The 9,840-nt window shown below is 38.1% G+C and overlaps 1 protein-coding gene across 2 annotated transcripts; it reads right to left on the reverse strand.

Annotated features, from left to right (window-relative positions):
- Positions 1-2,034: 2,034 nt before the first annotated feature.
- Positions 2,035-7,792, reverse strand: LOC106953760 (uncharacterized). 2 transcript variants are annotated; one of them, XM_015042754.1, is made up of 6 exons: positions 7,683-7,792; positions 6,321-6,703; positions 6,070-6,220; positions 5,207-5,329; positions 4,862-4,952; positions 2,035-4,678 (listed from the first exon to the last, which is right to left on the reverse strand). In XM_015042754.1, the coding sequence occupies exons 1-6, from the start codon at positions 7,735-7,737 to the stop codon at positions 4,480-4,482; spliced, it is 1,002 nt and encodes a 333-aa protein (XP_014898240.1). In that variant the 5' UTR covers positions 7,738-7,792; the 3' UTR covers positions 2,035-4,479. The 2 variants fall into 2 exon arrangements, with proteins under 2 accessions (XP_014898240.1, XP_014898239.1); XM_015042753.1 differs by having other exon boundaries at positions 6,070-6,223.
- Between the last annotated feature and the right edge of the window lie 2,048 nt (positions 7,793-9,840).

Raw genomic sequence — 9,840 nt, forward strand, 5'->3', positions numbered from 1 at the left:
CCCCTGGGAAAATTTTTTGAAGTAAAAAAAAAAAATTTTTTTGGTTAAAGGGAAAAAAAAAAAAAAAAAAAAAAAAATATATATATATATATATATATATATATATATATATATATAGGAAAAAGGAAAAAAACATTAAAATATGTAAAAACTTTTTTTACATTAGTGTAAATACTTAAAAATAATAGGTCTTTATAAAACCTGGTTCAGCCTTTATGCCTCCCACATATTGAAGTCATTTTCTTTGTTGAGTTGAATCGCTGGACTCACTATGAGGCTGAAAAATTCCACCTCACTTCAATTTCTGATTTTTATCCAAAACCTGAGCGCTTCAGGTCAGAACTGACAGGTATTTGGACTTGGAACTGTTCATAATTTTGCTCTTCTTTTCTAAAATCCTACAATCATATGAATTAAAAAAAAGTTATTTTCTTGTGTAACCAGCACGATTTTTTTTTTTTTGTTTGTTTTTTTTTTTTTTTTGCAAATGCAGCAGTCTTTTAGTAAAATGCAACATTGTTTCTATATCAATAATATATTATGAAATTTTGTCCCAAAAGTTTGGCTTATGCATCTACCAATTTCAACCTTGCATTTCCATGCAGTTTGGAGAAACTTCCGATATTTGCACATTCATTTCCATTCCATGTTTTCTCCAGACATTGCTAACATTCTAACTACATGTGCTGCGCACACAATCTTGTGGATATTTTGTTCTCTCCTCCGGACTGAACAAGTGTGCGATTTAAGCCATCACTTACTGCACTGAAAGCAAGCAGTAAATGTAAAAAAATAAGCACCTTTAGTGACAGTAGTCCCATAAAAGGTTTTCTAAAGGAAACCTGTTATGTGCATTGCTACATGTTCTGAGCACTGGTCTCAATTTTCACACACCCCTTATTCATACAGGTGAAAAACACACCCTGTTCTGCCCTACCTGCCCCACCTGCGAACATGCACCTATTGTAGCTGCAAAGGTGGCAGCTTCATCACAAACAATAGAGAGAAAGAAAACAGAGAAGACTGGGTAATTCTTCATTTCCAGACTGTTGAAGCTTAAATACACAAGATGTTTACGTTAAACAAATGTAATGGCGTTCTTTAAAAAGCAGGCGTCCTAATCCGTACATGCAGCCGTGGCTCAGAGCGGTGTTGGGTTCTCTGGAACTTCAGGGCTTCAGAAAACTTTAAATCCTCTCATCATTACAAACAAAACCAGCCAAGCGGATTCAGCGGTTTTGACAGCTTTGTGTTCATTGAAAACGTTATGGAAGAAAAAGTAATGAAGAGCAATTATGCTGCTCCCAAATGCAAGTGTTGAATTTCAATTAGTCTCATTCAAAGTCTTCTAAAGTTTCCGGTCCAAACATGTACATGCTGGTTACTGTGCAAACTAACCTGCATAACATAACAGCCTCCTCCTCCTCTTCCTCCTCCTCCTCTCAAATACATTTTGGTTTTGGCTTAGAAAAAGACTCCACCTGGTGGGACATTTTCTGTGCTTGGAGAAACTAACTCTTACTCCATTTCCTCTTAAAATAGTCTGTGATGGCTGAATCCCTTGAGATGATTTTACTTATTTATTTATTTAAAGAGATGGCTTTTCACCACACAGGTGTATCTCGATTATAATATCAACAATGAGTTCATTTATTCAGTAACTTTGACTAAATTGAGACATATAGACTCATTGCACACTAAATGATATATTATTTTTCTGTCCATTTTGTGGCTTAGAACTAATGAAAACTTAAAACTAGTAGTCTCAGAATATTTCAGTGCTACATAAATCCACTAAATATTCAATCACAGCAAAGAGTTAGCAGCTGACCAGCAGACAGACCGACAGCTGGCTCACGGAGGATAAATCATGCAAGCTCATTGCTAAAGCAGGTAGCTGTAAACAGCCTTATGTATCATGACGATATATTCCATAAGCTATAGTGTTACCTAAACGCTCATGCATTTCAGAAATTAAATTCTCTAAATGAAAATTATATAGATCACACACAGGGTAATTTAAGAAAAAAAATGATTTATGTTAGCTTTGATGATCTCTCGCTAACAGCCAATGACAACAAGATGTTTAAGAGTAGAATGTTACATCAGACTAATTAAGTAATTTTATTACAGAAATGTGAGGCTGAAAATAAATGTTCTTAGTACATTGGTAAAGGTTGTTTTCAAAAGGTGCATTCAATCTGAAAAGAGAGCCACATATTCTACTCTATTAAACTTGACTGAATATTAACAGAAAGTTGAGTTTAGGGGGGGGGGGGCATGAAAGAAATCGTGCAGAAGTAACTGGGATAACTGCACCCTTCAGAGGATTGTGAAACAAAGCCTGTACAAAAGGATGCACAACGTCTGGACTTCAGTATTTCAGAACAACTCTTGTTGCAGGGACAACGTTGGACCAATCTCGCCTGCTCTGAGTAGAAATGGGACTGGTGGTTCAAAGTTTTATTTTCAGATCAAAGTAATATTTGCATTTCGTTTGGAAATCAAGCTCCTGGAGCATGAAAAACAGAATCTGCGTTGCTTTTAGTGTGAAGTTTCCACAGTCGGCTATGATTTGAGGAGCCAGCTGGTGTTGACAAATCCAAAGATCTAACAGGAATACTCAGATCACGTCACTGTTTCCTCTGCTGACAATTACTGCTAAGATGCAGGACGGTCTCCTTCTTACACCACTTTGATGACTTAGCATGAATATTACAAAAATAATTTTGTTATGAACTTGTTTTTGATTTTGAACTACCAAAGCATATACAAAAAAAACTCTTTTTTTTCATGGATTGGATTTTAAATATCAGAGCAGAAAAAAAATTGTGCTTACCAAGAATTTGCAAATCCATCCCAAATCAATGTACTGCATTGGACCTGTGCTGTCAATATTTAATCAGTAAAACAAGAAGAAAGTAGACAATCTGAGTGTAAAAGACTAAAAACACACAAAATTTGATAAACAAAATAGTCATTTTCTATTTGGATTTAATAGTCAATTCTGTGGTTTTGAAGGAATTTTGGCTCACTCTTCAGTATAACATTGCTTCAGCTTATTAAGGTTTGCAGGCATCAATCTCTAAGGCCCTACCACAGCATTTTTTTTTACTTTGACTGGACCTCAATTATTTTCTTTTTCAGCCACTCTTATAGATTTACGCTTTAGTTGTCAGGAAAAAAAAAATTCCCTCAAATTTGACTCTAGGAATCTAGAAAGTCTTCCAAGACTCCACGTGTGCAGTATAATTCATGTAATTCATGAATGACTCAATGAGCGAAAGGCGCCAGGATCTTGTGGCAGTATAATGACTTAAAAATGTCATCGTCCACCACCTTACTGGACACTTAAAAAGTTTGTGCTAATTTGCTGCTTTCGATTTTTTTTTCTTAAGGACGTTGTTTTGCAGTACAGATCAACATATCTAGTTTAAAGGACGGAGAACGGGTTTAATTCAGAGGCTTCTTTGCAAAATCTATGTTGTGCTGCGCTTCATTTTTAGGAAAAAAAAAAAAAAAGAATTTCTCCTAAAAATCATTTCAAACAAGCGTTTACATTTTTGCATTATTTTTTTGTAACTGCACTGTCGTGAACTTTAACATGCCAACTCTGACATGTAAAGTTTAACCAAACCTTTCTGTGGACTTTTCTGTATGGCCATTGCATGACTCTCTGGGAAGTTTCCCCATCTATAAATCAACTTGAACCATCTTGGAAGCGATCCCTTTAATTAGCAATTACTTCTCTTAAATCATCCAGTTCTCTTCTCCAATCTGGAAAGCACATCAATATCCTCCAGAAAAATCAAATCCTCCGCTGTTCATACTTGCCCACGATCAGTTCATAAAATGTAGTTGATTTGGAAAAGTTGGCTGGGACTTTCCCTATGAGATAGCAAGGGTGTAGTTGGAGTAGCGCGCACACAGATTTTCCATTTTCTTTCCTTCCTTTCTACAAATCTGTAGATTTAAACATGTTTTGAGCCTGGTGAAGACTTGATCATTTTAATTATACCTTGATACTTAAAAGAGGATGTCATCTTTTACAGAAACAGTACATGTCAGCGTCGTGAATATGATTTTTACAAGAAACTAAAATTACCAAAATGTATATGTAGGCATATGCTACCCTAAATCATTATTTTTTTGCAATTTTCCTGTTAGTCATCCTAACTATGTTTTTATCCGCAGCCTATATTTTAGTGTGAGCTCAAATGTATGACAAGTGCACAATGCTTTTCACCTTCCTCAGGCAGTTCAGCTTTGAAGACATTCTTCTATGCGAGCCATACATGTGTACTGCTGTAAAACAATCTACAGAACACCTTTGCCATCAACACACTCGGAGTAGATAGCTCCACCCGCCCCCTTCTCCTTGGTAATTATCCCGTCACAACACACTCCCATTCAAACAGAACCAGCGAATGACAAACCTGACTCTGCACCAGAGTCAATCTACATTGATGCTGGAAGCGTTCAGGCCTCGTATAACGGCGTGACGGTGCCATCCTTCCACTCAATCAGGATCTCCCCCCGTGGCGAGCTTGGCGAGGAGTGTGGAAAGTGCATGGCGTGCTCGGTCAGGGCGGCTCTTTCATTGGGTGCCGGCGATCCGGGAATGCTCACCTCTGGCGTGGGAGTGTGCGACTTCAAGGCACAAACCACTTTTCTCCTCCTGGCACAACATAAAGAAACAGAGTGTTAAAAAAAAAATACTGGCGAAAATGAAATACTAAAGATCCACATGTGGCTCGTGTTTGGTCTTTGCCTAACCCTGGAGTAGGGCTTCTGTTCTGACGCTTAAGTGTGTGTGTGTGTGTGTGTGTGTGTGTGTGTGTGTGTGTGTTGCCATCTTCACCTGTTGGAGTACACGTTGAGGATGAGAATTATAGTTCCCAGGACCAGAGCCAAGGAGCTCAGCACCAACATGGTGATTTTCCATCCCATTCCTGAACACATGGGCACCAGTTTATATCTTACATCAGCTTTCACATCTTTGTTTCAATAAATCCAAAACTGAGCCTGTAACTCGGTCTTCATGAGCGCTCTACTGCGTCCACACCTTCATAAAGAACTGCCTCCATCTAGAGGTTATGTAGAGCAATTGCAGAATGTGAGGCAACTCACTGTTTTAGTCTTAGATTTATGGAGATCAACTGTAACGCGTTCAATCAATTTATGGATTACAGTTTGATAAACTTACCATAATCCATAGTGAAAAAAACCATAGTGGGATCTGCAGGAGATTTGGTGATTAAAGAGGAAGGAATCGTCACATCCTTTACAGAATAAGCTTCTGTCCATTTGGAGTGCAACATACCTTCATCTGGACAGAAGGACAGCACAAAGACATCAAAGTCATTTAGAGGCCATTGCTGAAAATAAATCATTTTTATCCTTTCTGAATCTCTAAAACAACCAATATCACTGGTTTAAAGGTGAAATTTATATGAAATTCAATCCGATCTTCATCCACACTAGGTTTTACTGTGTGGATGCTGCTGTAATTCTACAAGTTGTTCCCTTGGCCTGTGTGGAGTAGCTGGCTCTCTTACTGGAAAACTAACACTTCAGACTGTCAGGCTGAAACCTGACCTGCTGTCAATAAAGTAAAAAATAAATAAATAAATAAATAAAAACGACGAATCCATCATATGGACATAATAATGGCTGCATAATTTGTTTATAGCAGTAATGGACTGTGTACATTAATGGTGTAGGCTTATGCTGCCAGTTCACCATGATGAAGAAAAACATGAAAATAAGTCTTTCATGGGTCATTATACAAAGAGTCCTGCTGATTCGTTTAGATGAATTAATACATCAAACTTTGGTTTCCGCCAGGATATTTTTCATATTTTGGTTTCCACACTTACAAACTGGAATGACAGTGAAACATTTTTTGATGCATATGGACACACCGACGCCTGCTGAACTGTTAACCGTCAACAGAAATCAGTATTAAAACATGTAAAGCCTGCCTGCAGCCATTTTAAAAAAATGATTAGTACTGCAGCAATCTGAAGGAAGCACATCTTTACGAGTAAGCTTCTGTTTGGTTCTTACATGTTTTCACCTGCATGTGTCTTCCTGATAAAGGGCTTTCAGAAATGTTTGTTTTTTTCCCCTCCACACGATGATAAGGCTGGTTTGGGTTTTCTTCAGCATATCTCCCGTTGCACAACGTTTGGTTATCGAGAGCTCGCCACTTGCTGCCCTGCTATAGCAAAGACGGGGAAGCAATAAGAGCCTCTGAAGGCGTTTGAAACCAGCTAAAGTTAACTTACTAACTAAATGAAGTAAAACAAAATCATTACCTGTTTATGTTCCCTCTGCAGAAAAACCAGAGTGGAATGTTTTGTAGCACTCAAGTGAAGCCTGTTCTCTAGCAGGGTTATGTGGCCTTTCTTTGTGCAAGCCCAAGCCTGGCCTCGCGCCTCTCTTTCCACATCCTCGCCACCAGCTCCATCTTTGAAAACGCAAGGCCGCAAAACAACGCCTTCGTACTCCTGCCTCGGTGCAGTCAGACATTCTCCGGTGTGTAGGCTGCTGAGCGCCTGGACCTTTGGGAGCCAGCGCCATTCCTGGACAGGCGAGTCTGGGCTGCACTCTCCAAGTGACGCCTGACCTCCTGTTGCTCCTTCTTGCACCTGCAGGCATTTACCCATAAGCTTGTTCCGAATCTTTAATCCAGACGCTTCTGCGTGAGAAACATGAAGGAGGCATGTTCTGATAACCAACCTCCATTCTCAATTATATTAATTCAATGCAATCTAGTGGGTTTTTTTTATAAAGCACTTTCAAACAACACACAGGACCCAGGTGAGGTACGTAAGACAAAAAAAAAAGTAAAACAATAAAACCAGAAAAGGAATAAAATTTAAAAAAATAACTAAGAACGACAAAACTGGAGTAAAAGCTCCAGAGACTGGATGCGACTTGACACATTTGCTTTTTGCTCACTTAAGACAAAATCCTTAGGAATATCACAACAGAGTAATAAACACTGGGTTATTAATACAGATGTGTCTATGCAAAAAGTTTATATGTGCTCTAAACTTAGTTAATTTAGAAGTTATCAGACTAAAAGCTATGAGAACTGGGAGATCAGAGAAACCAGGAGAAACAACACATTTTAATAGGTTGTTTAATACAGAATGATAAAAGCCAGGTATGCACACAGTTACCCTAGAACTTGTTTTCACTTAGTCTGCTTTCTGAAACGTAGGTTCATTACGATTCTTTATTGTATCAATTTTTTGTACAATATTGTTTAAGTTTGTGTTGATGTCATTTTGTGTCTTTATGTATTTGCAATAAGGAGGTCATATAAAGTTTTTTGGGGGGAGGAATTCTCGTTTCTTTCAATTACTTGACAGCAGGGACTACTAACCATACCATACCATACTTCGGGAGTATTTAAAGTTTTATCACTACAGGAAATACTTTCCAAATTCTGGGGATTGTTCAGCGATCTCTTTCTATGATATTGGCTCTTTCTTTCGGCAAATGGATTTTGGTACAACTAAAAGTACAAATAAAGTCTAAACCATTACAACGTCGCAGTCGTAATTGGTTATTCCGCAAAATCTACGCAAAATCAAAACAACTTGTGTCAAAATGTACAGTTCCATGACTTTAATAGCTCGGCGAAAAATGCAAATGGCATCAGATTTTACCTTTCAGAAAGATAAGGAAAAGCAAAAACTCAGAAGGCAGTCCTTTTCCTCTCATAGCGATGGCAGGTGCAGATATGGGCTTGAGTTTCCTCCCGAGAGACTGTTGGCGGTAGCAACAAGTGGGAGGGAGCTAAACTTTCCAAAGAGACTGATGAAATGGGAGGGGCCAAAGAAACGTGTCCGGGGGGACACGTTGTCCCCTGCTGTTCAAAACAATGTAAAACTTTGACTTTAAATAGACTTCATAGTTTAGCACATATAGTAGACATGCATGTTTTATTTAGTGGATAATGTAATAAAAAAACAAACATTTTATTTTAGAATGTTAAATGTCAAGTGTGCTCTATTGTTTATTGTTTTGACTCTCTCAAATGTTTCTCGTCTCTAAATACTGTCCCATTCAAACACGTAGCAAACCTACCCTGCGCAGTTCACCGTCAGAGAAACAGCCACATTGATTTTTGATTGTTTTATTTTCATCAGCAGTGGAAGCTTTCAGGCCTCATGGAGTGAAGTGACAGTCAGGATCTCTCCCCAGGGTCAAGTTGGGGATGAGAGTGGAAAGTGCATCATGCTCTGTCAAGGCATCTGTTTCACTGGGTGATGGCGATCCAGCAATACTCACCTCTGGACTGGACGTGTACGACCTGAAGAGGAATTTGAAGTCAACTCCCAAAAATCTGATTTCATACATTCTTACAATTTCAATGCTGTTTAGCACAAGTTTAGCTTTTTTTTTTTATTCCATGTGTTCATACAATTTCTCTATTACTTTTATTTCTCTTTCCATCATAGGATTGAAGCTGCCCCAATCCTGAGAAATGTAATGTAGCATCTGCAAGTGAAGTAAATCCTAACAACTTAGCTACATTGCACACGTCATTTATGTGAAGTTAAAAAAAAAAAGATTTTGACATTTACCATATAAGCATTTCTTTGAACTGTTTTCAGACTCAGAAGGCAGAGAGATGAGGATAATCTTTTATTAAAACAATGCAGTAAACACAATCAAATAATGTTGCCATGCACCCTTCATGAAAAGAATGCTGCAAATATATGAGTTATACAGTATATATTTCTTGCTATATAAAGTGGCAAAAAAACACAAAATGAAACCACAACAAAGGACAAGACAAACTCTTGATGAAATATTCAGCCTTTTCCCCACTGTAGGCCCTTTGTTTCCCACACTGCCAGGGGAGAACATCGCTTTACAACCACTCTGCCAAGACTCCATCGACTGCTAAAGAATTTTAAAGAGCACAAATCTGCTATTAGAAGAAAACAGTGTCGCCACTCGACTCAAACATTCCCACTCGTTGCTGTGAGAAGCTGGGGAGCTTTTGTGGGCCTGCATGGTCATGTGATGTTTTCATGTATCTCAGACAAAGAATGTGTTGACAAGGACACAAAGAGAAGTACTTGCGTGTTTGTTTGCCAGAAACCTCCAAAAATATTTCCCAGTTAAACATTTGTAAACATATAGAAAACAAAATGGAAAGCGAAACTGTTGGTTTCTGTAGAGTAAATTTTAAAAGCACCACCAATTTTTTTTTTTTTTTTTTTTTTTTGGAAAGCAAAAAAGACATAATTCAGATTTCATTACTTTCATTAACAACACTTTTAATTTGATTTGGCTCCACTGCCGTCTTGGCAGTCGGGGTAAATTTCTACAATGAATGTTTTTGTTGCCCTGCAGTGGTGGGGGACTGTAATGACATTTAAGTCAATACTGGTCATCTGAGTCTATATGTAATGATTTAACTGCAGTTGTCAGGTGTAAGTATTTAACAACTGCAGTTATAAAACTCCTGACCGCATCAGAAGCAGGGGAGGATGTTACTGAGAAATCTCCCCCACATCTGAACATCGAGCACAGAAAGTGTCGCTTTTCGGGACGACAAGGAGTTAAGATGCTTATGAAGGAGCAAATGATTTGATATGGATATGTATATTTATTTATCAGTCAAGATTGTACACTGCGTAAAACACAGTAAGATTTATTCTGTTTGTAGCAACAAAAGAGCATGTCCAGCTTCATTGTTTTGTTTGTGACGAGCAAAAGCCTGGATTTACCTTATTTGATTTGGGAAACGTAATGAATTTGGGAAAACAAAAAATGAGTGTCGGGGTGCAGAGGAAGACCACCACTGAGTTT

The sequence above is a fragment of the Poecilia latipinna genome, unplaced genomic scaffold, assembly GCF_001443285.1.
Source record: "Poecilia latipinna isolate Pla-1442-1.1 unplaced genomic scaffold, P_latipinna-1.0 Scaffold600, whole genome shotgun sequence".
NCBI lineage: Eukaryota > Metazoa > Chordata > Actinopteri > Cyprinodontiformes > Poeciliidae > Poecilia > Poecilia latipinna.

What these genes read in the sequence shown, in the direction of transcription:
- LOC106953760 (XM_015042753.1), bottom strand. Translation starts at nt 7,737, where the DNA reads ATGAGAGGAAAAGGACTGCCTTCTGAGTTTTTGCTTTTCCTTATCTTT. An exon ending in ACACATGCAGGTGAAAACAT is followed by an intron (nt 5,330 to 6,069) that starts GTAAGAACCAAA and finishes CCTTCTGTCCAG; the next exon opens with ATGAAGGTATGTTGCACTCC. An exon ending in TTTTTTCACTATGGATTATG is followed by an intron (nt 4,953 to 5,206) that starts GTAAGTTTATCA and finishes CCATGTGTTCAG; the next exon opens with GAATGGGATGGAAAATCACC.